Source organism: Salmo salar, chromosome 11 (assembly GCF_965601325.2).
Source record: "Salmo salar chromosome 11, fSalSal1, whole genome shotgun sequence".
Classification (NCBI taxonomy): domain Eukaryota; kingdom Metazoa; phylum Chordata; class Actinopteri; order Salmoniformes; family Salmonidae; genus Salmo; species Salmo salar.
In genome coordinates this window covers 102,420,415-102,433,001 of record NC_138301.1, presented here as the reverse complement: position 1 = coordinate 102,433,001, position 12,587 = coordinate 102,420,415, and the positions used below count along the sequence as shown (strand labels likewise).

The window sequence follows — 12,587 nt, the reverse complement described above, 5'->3', positions numbered from 1 at the left end:
AATGACAGTGCATTATTTTAAGACATGAAGGTCAGTCAAGTTTCTTTAGGTGCATTTGCAAAAACCATCACGCGCTATGATGAAACTGGCTCTCATGAGGACTGCCACAGGAAAGGAAGACCCAGAGTTACCTCTGCTGCAGAGGATAAGTTCATTAGACTTAGCTGCACCTCAGATTGCAACCCAAATTAATGCTTCACAGAAATCAAGTAACAGACACATTTCAACATCAACTGTTCAGAGGAGACTGCGTGAATCAGACCGTCATGGTCGAATTGCTGCAAAGAAACCACTAATAAAGGACACCAATAAGAAGAGACTTGCTTGGGCCAAGAAACACGAGCAATGGGCATTAGACCGGTGGAAATCTGTCCTTTTGGTCTGATGAGTCCAAATTTGAGATTTTTGGTTCCAACTGCCGTGTCTTTGTGAGAACAGATGATCTCCGCATGTGTGGTTCCCACCGTGAAGCATGGAGGAGGAGGTGTGATGGTGTTGGGTTAGTTTGCTGGTGACACAGTCGGTGATTTATATAGGATTCAAGGCACACTTAACCAGCATGGTTTCCACAGCATTCTGCAATGATACGCTATCACATCTGGTTTGCACTTAGTCTCACTATCATTTGTTTTTCAACAGCACAATGACCCAACACACCTCCAGGCTGTGTAAGAGCTATTTGACCAAGAAGGAGTGTGATGGAGTGCTGCATCAGATGACCTGGTCTCCACAATCACCCGACCTTAACCCAATTGAGATGGTTTGGGATGAGTTGGACTGCAGAGTGAAGGAAAAGCAGCAAACAAGTGCTCAGCATATGCTTTTCCAAGACTGTTGGAAAAGCATTCCAAGTTAAGCTGGTTGAGAGAATGCCAAGAGAGTGCAAACACTTTTTGTGGTTAATACATGATTCCATATATGTTACTACATGATTCCATATATGTTATTTCATAGTTTGCCTTCACTATTATTCTACAATGTAGAAAATAGTACAAATAAAGGGAAAACCCTTGAATGAGTATGCGTCTAAACTTTTGACTTGTACGCTATATATCCTAATGTAAAAGTAATTGCTTTAAAAGTATGAAGTCATTAATTTGTGTGTTGTTTTTGAAAATCTTTCAGCTTTGTTCAGATCTCAGACAACTTGGTATTTGCAATCTCGAGCCAAACGCACGTCGCCCTCTGCGTGTGTGGGGGTCTGATAACATATTATCGGTGTTTTAAGCCAGCCGTACGTGCAACCAATTCATGGGCAAGATGCGTAGGTCCCAGAGCATCCACACCCACTTAACTATCGAGTCACGAAGTTTTTGAAGGGGCGTGGTTGTTGTTTACTGACGTGTAGAGAAACTCTTTATGAACACATCTGCATATTCTACAACTTCAAATGCCTCTCCAGTTTGTAGGCTAATAGTGAGATGACAGCTAATGCTGAGGGGGATAGTGGCATCTGATATGGGTAGCCTCTCTAGAGAGGCTGAAACGGCGACGACTATGGAGGATCCGACTCGGATTGTGAGAAATCAACCTACTTCAGACCCGAGCGTTTCGCTCGATGTACCCATGTTGAAGAACAGGGACTATCAGCACAAGTGAGTTATTTGATGTAGTATAATATGCATTATGCCTTTCATTAGTGCCTAAAGAAAGTATTCAGACCCCTTGACTTTTTCCACATTTGTTACGTTACAGCCTTATTCTAAAATTGATTAAATAAAACAATTTCCTCAGCAATCTACATACAATACCCCGTAATGACAAAGCGAAAACAGGTTTTTAGAAATGTTTACAAATTCAATAAAAACAAACATACCTTATTTACATAAGAATTCAGACCCTTTGCTATGAGACTCGAAATTGAGCTCAGGTGTATCCTGTTTCCATTGATCATCCTTGAGATGTTTCTACAACTTGATTGAAGTCCACCTGTTGTAAATTAAATTGATTGGACATGATTTGGAAATGTACACAAATGTACACTGTCTATATAAGGTCTCACAGTTGACAGTGCATGTCAGCGCAAAAACCAAGCCATGAGGTCGAAGGAATTGTCCGTAGAGCTCCGAGACAGGATTGTGTCAAGGCACAGGTCTGGGGAAGGGTACCAAAACATTTCTGCAGCATTGAAGGTGCTAAAGAACACAGTGGCCTCCATTATTAAATGGAAGAAGTTTGGACCCACCAAGACTCTTCCTAGAGCTGTCCGCCCGGCCAAACTGAGCAATCGGCGGAGGAGGGCCTTGGTCAGGGAGGTGTCCAAGAACCTGATGGTCACTCTGACAGAGCTCTAGAGTTCCTCTGTGGAGATGGGAGAATCTTCCAGAAGGACAACCATCTCTGCAGCACTCCACCAATTAGGCATTTTATGGTAGAGTGGCGAGACAAGCCACTCCTCAGTAAAAGGCAGTTGACAGCACGCTGGGTGTTTGCCAAAAGGCAACTAAAGAGTGAGAAACAAGATTTTCTGGTCTGATGAAACCAAGACTGAACTCTTTGTCCTGAATGCCAAGCATCACATCTGGAGGAAACCTGCAACCATCCCTACGGTGAAGCATGGTGGTGGCAGCATTATGCTGTGGGGATGTTTTTCAGCGGCAGGGACAGGAAGACTAGTCAGGATCGAGGCAAAGATGAATGGTGCAAAGTACAGAGATCCTTGATGAAAACCTGATCCAGAGTGCTCAGGACCTCAGACTGGGGCAAAGGTTCACCTTCCAACAGGACAACAACCCTAAGCACACAGCCAAGACAACGCAGGAGTGGCTTCGGGACAAGTCTCTGAATGTCCTTGAGTGGCCCAGCCAGAGCCCGGACTTGAACCTGATCTAACATCTCTGGAGAGCCCTGAATATAGCTGTGCACCAACGCTCCCCATCCAACCTGACAGAGCTTTAGAGGATCTGCAGAGAGGAATGGGAGAAACTCCCCAAATACATGTGTGCCAAGCTTGTAGCGTCATACCCAAGAAGATTCGAGGCTGTAATCGCTGCCAAAGGTGCTTCAATAAAGTACTGACTAAAGGGTCTGAATACTTATGTAAATGTGATGTTTCAGTTATTTTGTAAAAAACTGTTTTTGCTTTGTCGTTATGGGTTTTTGTGTGTAGATTGAGAGGGGGGGGGGGGGGGCTATTTAATCCATTTTAGAATAAGGCTGTAACCTAACAAGTGGAGGAAGTTAAGGGGTCTAAATACTTTCCGAAGACACTAAGGTACACCCGTATCTAATAATTTTTCAACGACTTGAAGAAAAATTATTGTAAACTTGGCCTAACTGGAGAAAACGTACTTACAATATTTTACATGAGCATTTTAAACTTGAGCACATTTTTGAAAATGTAGCCTACACTAATTGGCTGATTTACCATTCGGCAGAAGAGGCAATTGCCTCAGGCATAAAGTCATCAAGGGTCCTTGTGAGCTGAGGAGGTTCCACTAGAGGTTCTGCCAATGTACAGAGAGATCTGGTAGACATACTCTTATATTACCTGCTCTCATTGGAAGACGAGTGGAGATTTGGAATGGTAGTTCAGGGAGGCCTTCTCTTTCAGACCTAGATTGTAAGAATCCCCCATTTCTGTTCTTCCTCCACATTATGGGACAGCTGTTTGTCTGTGTCCTAAAGGAGAAGAGCATCTCAGGTCTTTAAATGTTCTAACCTTTATACAAATTCTCAGTTAATACAGGTGTAAATCACACTTGGTCTAACACACTTGGTCACAATTCGATATACTCTTACACCAGTGTTAGGTAGACTATTTCACCAATTACCGCCAGTGTCCACCATTCATAGGGTGCTTCAAACCAGATATACTCCGTCAGTAACCTTGTTCATACATCCCGGGCACTCACTGTCTCCGAGTGATTGTTCGCTCACATGAGGCTTCTTTAGCAACACTCTTCCTGAACAGGAGCTGTCAGGTGAATTATTAACAGCAACCCTGTATGTTTGAGCTGGCTGCTATTGGCAGGAGCTGGAGAGGGAAAGACAGACGAGGTAAGGTGTAGGCCATTCAGACAGGAGGGAAATGGGTCTCTCTCCCAGGATGTCACTGACAGAGGCTCCATATCACCTGGTGACACAGGAAACCCTTCTGTGGTTACCTTGTCAGCCTGTCATGAATGACTGAACAAAATTAATCTCTCTTTAGCTAATTAAATGCTATGTTGGGGGAACAATAAATAATGGTAGGGCTAAGAGCACTGGAGTTTTCTGAATACAGCAATCTATTTCTCTCCTTTATTTAACACAATTTTTGTTATAACAAATGGATTTTGTTATTACATAGGACATCATTACTGAAATATAAACCTGTTAATGAAGAGGGGAGTTCTGTGTGGTAGATACTAGAGAGCTGAAGTGATGACCACAGTTTCTGCTACGACACCACAGACTGTAGAGTTTGATCAAATGCAGAGTGGGCTCATTGAGTTGAATCATGATACATTAGTCATGGTACGTGACTAATGGTACAAAGTCTCAGAAATCCTTGTCATTACCATAAATTAAAAAAGCCTTCACCTTAAATGACCTTCCTTTAGATTAGCATGACTGTCGGATACTCTTAGTGTGTCTAGCCCATGTTGGCAGGTTTGATGACTGATGTTAAGGAACTATTGATAAAGTGTTGTAGGATATAGAGCCCACTACGGCACTACCAACTGATTTGACTGATTGTGTAGCTTAAGATATTCTTTAATGGTTGGTCCCCAAGAGTTTAGTTGGTGAGGCATATCCCAATTTGACCAGCCCCATTAAGCTCAAGTGGAATGATTTCCATGGTTTGGAGAAATATTAGACTAAATGGCTTTTAAAAATGAAATAACAACCAATTTGATGTTGAAGCAAGTTGAGTCAATTTGTGAAAATGAGTTCTACTCTTGAAGATTGCAGCTGTCTTAGGCAACAGGTCAGATTTAAAGCCACATTCATCCCACACCATTCAGTCTTTCTAAATGACCCTTTTACAGCTGATTGGGTATCCTGAAAAGCTTCTGCATACCCATATCAGCTTCTCGACTGACCCATGTTTGTGTCCTAGATAATCTCTCCAGAAGCATCAAGTGTCAGTCCTGTTTTCCTTTGATTACAGGGTGTTCGTCAATAGAAGTGTAACATTGGAGAACATTAAATGCTATGGCTTTGACATGGACTACACGCTGGCAGGTAGGTTCATTTAGTAGCCCAGTACACCTACTCCAACAATGAGATGTGCTTGTACTGGTAAAGGGCAAAAAAAGAAGGCTCTTTTGAGAAAATATGGAAATCTAGTAGCTATGTCTCACAGATTTAAGTATATGAGCATACAAATATAGTAACATTTCCACTGATGAATGTACTGACAGTTCATGTGTCCTGTGTGTGTGTAGCGTATAAGTCTCCTGACTATGAGGATCTAGGCTTTGAGCTGCTCAGAGACAGGCTGGTGTCTATAGGCTATCCCCATGAGCTACTGCGTTACAACTATGACCCCACCTTCCCCACTCGGTAAGTTCTCTCATCCTGTTGATCTCACACACATTTACATACTGTTTATGTTTACGTATGTTTCGTTTGGTAGTAAATAACATGACCCGGTACTCACAAAGACATTGGGTAGATGCAAACCATGGTTAGTTAGGATGGGACTCTTCATGGGAGTCTACTTATGAAATGAACCCTAAACATTCTTTTTTAAACCATTTCTGGCTCGGTGCAGTCTATTTTCTGTGTCCTTGGCCCAGGGTGACACTGCTGAAGAAACATCTGACATTTTACAATTGAATCAGTACAAACAGACCTCCGGCAGAGAGTTTCCCCAAAGGCCTGGAAACAGTATAACAAGATCGGTCATAATAGAGGAGAAATAAAAAGTAACCTACTGATTATATCAAGAACAACCACACATCTAAAATATATAATATTGTCCTCTCCAATCCATTCCTCTCTGCTTATCTCTGCATAACTTTATTCATCCCCATTCTCTCTCTTCCTCTTTTTCATCCCAATCGATCCTTCCTAGTGGCCTGGTGTTTGACACAATGTATGGGAACTTGCTGAAGGTGGACTCCAATGGAAACATTCTGCTGTGCAGTCATGGCTTCACATTTCTAAAAAGGTGAGTTGAAGCATCGCAGAAAATACAATTTTGTGTGTGTGTGTGTGTGTGTGTGTGTGTGTGTGTGTGTGTGTGTGTGTGTGGTGATGACTTGTTCTGAGTATACTGTTTGTCATTTTGTAAAAGGTTGTCCTTGGGTCAACTGTCACTGAGAACATATCTGCCCAATTGCTTTACAAAGTCATCTAAGCGGGGAACATTTGACATTTTAGTCATTGAACACAGAAGTTCCCAAACTTTTTTTCACTCAGGCCCACCTTCCAGCATTGGGGAACAGAGGATGTTGGAGACGAAGGGAGCTTGATCCTGACCTTGGTCAGATCTAGCTGTGAGCATGTGTCTCAGTAGGCCTACATACTGCCGTTATATTCAGCCTTCAACAGCCCCCATTGTCCTGATTCCTTCATGGAGGACTGACAAATCACTGCAAAATATCCCCCAATAACTTGTGTTTCACAAACAACATGATGCACTACAAGGTGTGCAGGAATGTTAAAAGGTTTTTCTAAACATTTAATTGGATGCAGAATAGCATCACTGTTTTGGAATCCTTCACTCTTCCAGTGGCTTACAGTGGTGATGTAGCCAGCTCAAGAATATTAAAAAGTATATTTATATCCAGCACCTGGTGCCATGGGATTTTCAAATGAATGTCTATGCCTGTGTTTAGGTGTGTGTTATTGAATGTCTGTGCCTGTGTTTAGGTGTGTGTTATTGAATGTCTGTGCCTGTGTTTAGGTGTGTGTTATTGAATGTCTATGCCTGTGTTTAGGTGTGTGTTATTGAATGTCTGTGCCTGTGTTTAGGTGTGTGTTATTGAATGTCTATGCCTGTGTTTAGGTGTGTGTTATTGAATGTCTGTGCCTGTGTTTAGGTGTGTGTTATTGAATGTCTGTGCCTGTGTTTAGGTGTGTGTTATTGAATGTCTGTGCCTGTGTTTAGGTGTGTGTTATTGAATGTCTATGCCTGTGTTTAGGTGTGTGTTATTGAATGTCTATGCCTGTGTTTAGGTGTGTGTTATTGAATGTCTATGCCTGTGTTTAGGTGTGTGTTATTGAATGTCTATGCCTGTGTTTAGGTGTGTGTTATTGAATGTCTGTGCCTGTGTTTAGGTGTGTGTTATTGAATGTCTATGCCTGTGTTTAGGTGTGTGTTATTGAATGTCTATGCCTGTGTTTAGGTGTGTGTTATTGAATGTCTGTGCCTGTGTTTAGGTGTGTGTTATTGAGTGTCTGTGCCTGTGTTTAGGTGTGTGTTATTGAATGTCTATGCCTGTGTTTAGGTGTGTGTTATTGAATGTCTATGCCTGTGTTTAGGTGTGTGTTATTGAATGTCTATGCCTGTGTTTAGGTGTGTGTTATTGAATGTCTATGCCTGTGTTTAGGTGTGTGTTATTGAATGTCTGTGCCTGTGTTTAGGTGTGTGTTATTGAATGTCTATGCCTGTGTTTAGGAGTGTGTTATTGAATGTCTGTGCCTGTGTTTAGGTGTGTGTTATTGAATGTCTGTGCCTGTGTTTAGGTGTGTGTTATTGAATGTCTGTGCCTGTGTTTAGGTGTGTGTTATTGAATGTCTGTGCCTGTGTTTAGGTGTGTGTTATTGAATGTCTGTGCCTGTGTTTAGGTGTGTGTTATTGAATGTCTATGCCTGTGTTTAGGTGTGTGTTATTGAATGTCTATGCCTGTGTTTAGGTGTGTGTTATTGCATGATTGTGTTCCTTTTGAGTTTGTGTTGTATGTAGGACTGTGTATCTTGTTTTTTTTATTGTGAGACTATTGATTATTCTTCAGTTAGACATGTATACAGAGGGAACTTGGGCCTGCCCATCCTCCATTCATAAATCAGGCTTTAGATGCCTTTGGGATCCCCTACCAGCAGCTAGGCTATCGAGAGGCTCCGGCTCCATTTCAGTCCCACTCAATATCCACTGCATCTCTGCCTCATACTCTTACAGTGAGGCAGACCGTAGTGGTGCTTCAATGGCGAATGCCTGTGGATGTTTCTATCTCCAGCTCTAGATCGAACTTCAACACACCTACAAAAGCAGCAATTGACAGAATCTAAACGTGTAAATGCTGGTATTTTCAAATGATGTCGTAACATAGTCATGAGACTCAAAGAGAGGTCTTGTCATTGATGGTGCTGGTGGGTTAAGTGTACTCTGGACGTTATCTGTTGGCTCAGTGGGTTCTCCCAGAATGACTCATCATCTGGAAATGCTCCAATAGCAACTGTTTGTTGTTATTGGGGACGTTGTCAGACCGAGTGTGTACACAGTATGCATGTTTTTGTCATGTGGACCACCCATATGTAAAATGTATGCATGCATGACTGTAAGTCGTTTTGGAGAAAGGCGTCTGCTGAATGGCATATATTATTACTCTTAATGCTAGTTGTATGCATACTTTCCTTCTCTACAGGGACAAGATCCACGACTACTACCCCAACAACTTCATTCAGAGAGGCAACACCGACCGCTTCTATATCCTCAACACTCTCTTCAACCTTTCAGGTAGCAACAACAGTATTGCTTTGTGTAGTTCTGTACAGTCATACTGCAAATAAAGTAATGTAGAGTTACTTTGTAATGCCCTCCTGCTCCTCCCACAGAGACCTATCTGTATGGCTGCCTTGTGGAACTCTTCACCAGATGCAGCAGATATGTAAAGTGAGTGGAGATTTTTCTCCTCCCTCTTCTCGTTGACCCTTTCTTTTTCTCTACAGTTGTGAGAATAGTAAATAATTAAAAAGTGAATAATGTGACTGTCGTTTCTCTGCTTTTGTGTTTATCCAAGCTGCCAGAAAGGCTTCAAACACGGTGACTTGTTCATGTCATTCAGAAGCATGTTCCAGGATGTTCGAGATGCAATGGACTTTGTTCATGATACGGTCAGCATTATACTGTACATACACCACCCCACCCCATCCCGACACATACACAGTACTGTTTCATAATGTGTGTATGTCTTTGTGTAAAGACTGACTCCTTTTTGTCATATAGGGCATTCTGAAGGAAAGCACTCTAAAGAATTTGGATAAATATGTCATCAGAGATGTGAGTGAAAATAACTTTGAAACTCCCTCAATTGATTGCTGTTCCATATTGGATAACCTTTATGGATACAGTATATTGTCAAAGTGCTTTGGACATAATTTCTCTATCCAGAGGAAATTTCCCTCTCCTTTACTTCCTTCTCTTTACAGCCAAACTTGCCTGTTCTCCTGACTCGCATTAAGGAGGTGGCCAAAGTATTCCTGGCGACCAACAGTGACTACAACTACACAGAGGTCAGATGTTAATGTGGCATGGTTTCATGGCACATGATGCCCATTCTATTCAATACATGATGTCCATTCTATTCAATACATGATGTCCATATTATTCTATAAATGATGCCCATTCTATTCAATACATGATGTCCATGTTATTCTATAAATGATGCCCCTTCTATTCAATACATGATGTCCATTGTATTCAATACATGATGTCCATTGTATTCAATACATGATGTCCATTGTATTCAATACATGATGTCCATTGTATTCAATACATGATGTCCATTGTATTCAATACATGATGTCCATTGTATTCAATACATGATGTCCATTCTATTGTATTATTTTTCATATGAAGGATGTGTCTTTGTTCTTTTCCTTAGGCTATCATGAAATACTTGCTCGAAACTCCACCAGGTGCCAAGGTTAGTCTAGGTGTCTCCAGTTTCAAATGAAGGAAAAAGGTTTTGGGGAAGAAATTAACATTGATTGTAATGAACATTTCAATATTTTTTTCTTATAAGAACCCAAAGAAACAGTGGCGTGCATTCTTTGACCTTGTCGTTGTGGATACCAGGAAGCCACTGTTCTTTGCAGAGGGAACTGTGCTGAGACAGGTGGACACAGTAAGGCCCTTTGACTCAGCATCACATGGTGTGTGTGTAGAAAACATCCTTTAACACACCACACAATTAGATAAATGTTCTAATCTATCCAACATAGAACACAGGGAAGCTCCGCATCGGAACATACACTGGAGACCTCCAGCATGGAACAGTCTACTCTGGAGGCAAGAATTTTTCCTTTTCATATTGTTAAAAAAAGGTAATATTTTCTAGGAAGAGGGACGGAGAGGAAATGGGAAGATAGGAGAAAGGGATTAAGATGGGAGAGGAATAGTCAGTTTCACCCATCTTGGTTTTAGTGGGCGTCACATCTCGTCAACTTTCCATCCTCTTATCTGTCCATTTCTCCCTCCATCTGTCTCTCCTCCCTGCAGGCTCCTCAGACATTGTATGTGACCTGCTGGATGTGAAGGGGAAGGACATCCTTTATGTGGGGGACCACATCTTTGGGGATATCCTGAAGTCCAAGAAGAGGCAAGGTTGGAAGACCTTTCTGGTGGTGCCTGAGCTGGCCAAGGAGTTGCAGGTGTGGACAGAGAAGACTCGTAAGTACAAACATGGTCAACCTCCTCTTCATGACCTCAGTGACCCTAACACTGACTTATCATATACCATACACAGACATCACATGGCCACTTTGCATACATTTTGTTATGTCATGTAATCTTGAAATTGAGACCACCGTTTTGACGAGTGTTTCTCTTTTTTCAAGATCTCTTTGAAGAGCTGAAGCGTCTTGATGTGTTTTTAGCTGAGTTGTACAAGTGAGTGGGCATTTCCTCTGTTCTATGAGTGACACTTGTCTAGTATTGCATTTGTTAATCTGACTGGCCTTTCCCCTCAGGCACCTGGACAGTAGCTGTCGAGAGTGCCCAGACATCAGTGCCATTCAGACCAGGATCAAGGTAAACCATGCCCACTGACGCACAATCCCTCTCTGACAAATGCTTTAACACATCCACACACCGTCCACCAAGGTTATGTTTTTATGTGATTCCCAGGCATATTTATCTGAGATGTTATCATAATTACACCTGAGTGAGATTTTTTTTGTCTGGCTTTCTGTATTTCAATGTGCGGCTAACTGCATTTTGTGACTATGCCTCTGTCTTGTGTCTTACAGGTGGTGACCTATAGGATGGATCTTTCCTACGGCCAGATGGGCAGCCTGCTGCGGAGTGGCTCAAGACAGACTCTGTTCGCCAGCCAGCTCATGCGTTACGCTGACCTGTACTCTTCCACCTGCATTAACCTGCTCCACTACCCCTTCAGTTACCTGTTCAGAGCCCAATCTGTCCTGGTGAGTTTCAGTTCAGATATGCCTGTGATAATAACAGGGACATGCATCTACTCTTTCATCAAATACCTTGCTGAAATGACCATGAAAAAACATGGATTTCCCCCCCTGATGCTGTCCAGATGCCCCATGAGTCCTCAGTGGATCATCACCCCCTTAACTTCCCCTCACCTGAGTTCTCCGCTCTGGATCATGTCCAGAAGATAGCTGAAGCCAAGGTTTGACACTCATACCTACACAGCTATCTGTTATTTACAAATGTTGTGTTTTCTGTTGAAATAAACAGTCTACATTTAAGCCCTGAAAAAGTATATCTTTGTTGTCTCTATCTTCATTGTCCATATTGATTTTAATATATAGCCTTTCTTTTCTTAGAGGGCGAGTGAAGAAGATAACACAGTGGAACTGAAAGACACGTGAGGATGTATTTACCAAAACAATTATTCTGTTATTCTGACTGTTCCTCCATATCTCAAAAAAGGTGGCTGTGTGTTTTTTTTGGACTGGCAATTAATTCTATCTGCTTTTTTATAGACAACAATATAAGCAAATGTATAGCGCCACCTGCTGGAAGACAGTTTCATAACTCGTTTTGTGACAGTGTGTCAAGGGGGGAAGACTTGGATTTGTCACTGATTCTAGGTTACTGTATAAGTTAATATTTGTTATTATTAATCTGTTTTTATGTGTGCTTATCTATTTAACTACAGTACTTTTACACGTCCTATTTGCAATACTGATTTTGTTCCATGTGCAAATGTATATTAACTTCAATGAGCATGGAAACTGAAACATGCTCAGTGACCATTTAAATATCAAGTGTTGGTGGTGAATTATTATGCAGGTTGGCTCATGTAGCCTATGTTTAATAAGTATGTAACTAGCCCTGTGGTGCGTGACCATGGTTAGGTGGATTTATGAAAATGATAACATGAACCTATCTGACAAAAAAACTAAAATAATGACGCTCTCTTGTTGGCTACTCTTCATACCCTGCTTTGTATTAGAAGCCTACCCTAGCCTATGGGGGTTATGTAATTAGGTGATCATCCTAAAGGTTAATAAATCAAATAAAAGAATGAGTCCAAAACATTTATCCGTTCTATAACGGTGAAACAAAATTACAGAGTAATTTCAACAATAATTTGAATGTAACAAACAAGGCTCTTTGAGGCGTACTGACGCCCTCTGCCCATTGGATGGCAGCAAATCGCTGTTCTCTGCCAAACACTTGCAGCCCACTGTATGCAAACCTATGGGCGGGACGTCATTTTTATAATTGAGATTTG

General features: G+C 41.6%; 1 protein-coding gene across 1 annotated transcript; it reads left to right on the top strand.

The window, feature by feature from the left end:
• The first annotated feature begins 1,398 nt into the window (after positions 1–1,398).
• On the top strand, positions 1,399–12,260 carry 5ntc (Cytosolic purine 5-nucleotidase). The gene is made up of 18 exons (NM_001139940.1): positions 1,399–1,595; positions 5,096–5,169; positions 5,373–5,490; positions 6,005–6,100; positions 8,520–8,611; positions 8,710–8,767; positions 8,895–8,988; positions 9,101–9,154; positions 9,304–9,387; positions 9,759–9,800; positions 9,900–10,001; positions 10,099–10,165; positions 10,376–10,546; positions 10,714–10,765; positions 10,846–10,906; positions 11,125–11,301; positions 11,421–11,516; positions 11,674–12,260. Exons 1-18 carry the CDS (start codon positions 1,432–1,434, stop codon positions 11,716–11,718), a joined length of 1,647 nt encoding a protein of 548 aa, NP_001133412.1. The 5' UTR covers positions 1,399–1,431; the 3' UTR covers positions 11,719–12,260.
• The last annotated feature ends 327 nt before the right edge of the window (positions 12,261–12,587 follow it).

What these genes read in the sequence shown, in the direction of transcription:
- 5ntc (NM_001139940.1), top strand. Translation starts at nt 1,432, where the DNA reads ATGCTGAGGGGGATAGTGGCATCTGATATGGGTAGCCTCTCTAGAGAG. An exon ending in AACAGGGACTATCAGCACAA is followed by an intron (nt 1,596 to 5,095) that starts GTGAGTTATTTG and finishes CTTTGATTACAG; the next exon opens with GGTGTTCGTCAATAGAAGTG. An exon ending in TCAGAGCCCAATCTGTCCTG is followed by an intron (nt 11,302 to 11,420) that starts GTGAGTTTCAGT and finishes GATGCTGTCCAG; the next exon opens with ATGCCCCATGAGTCCTCAGT.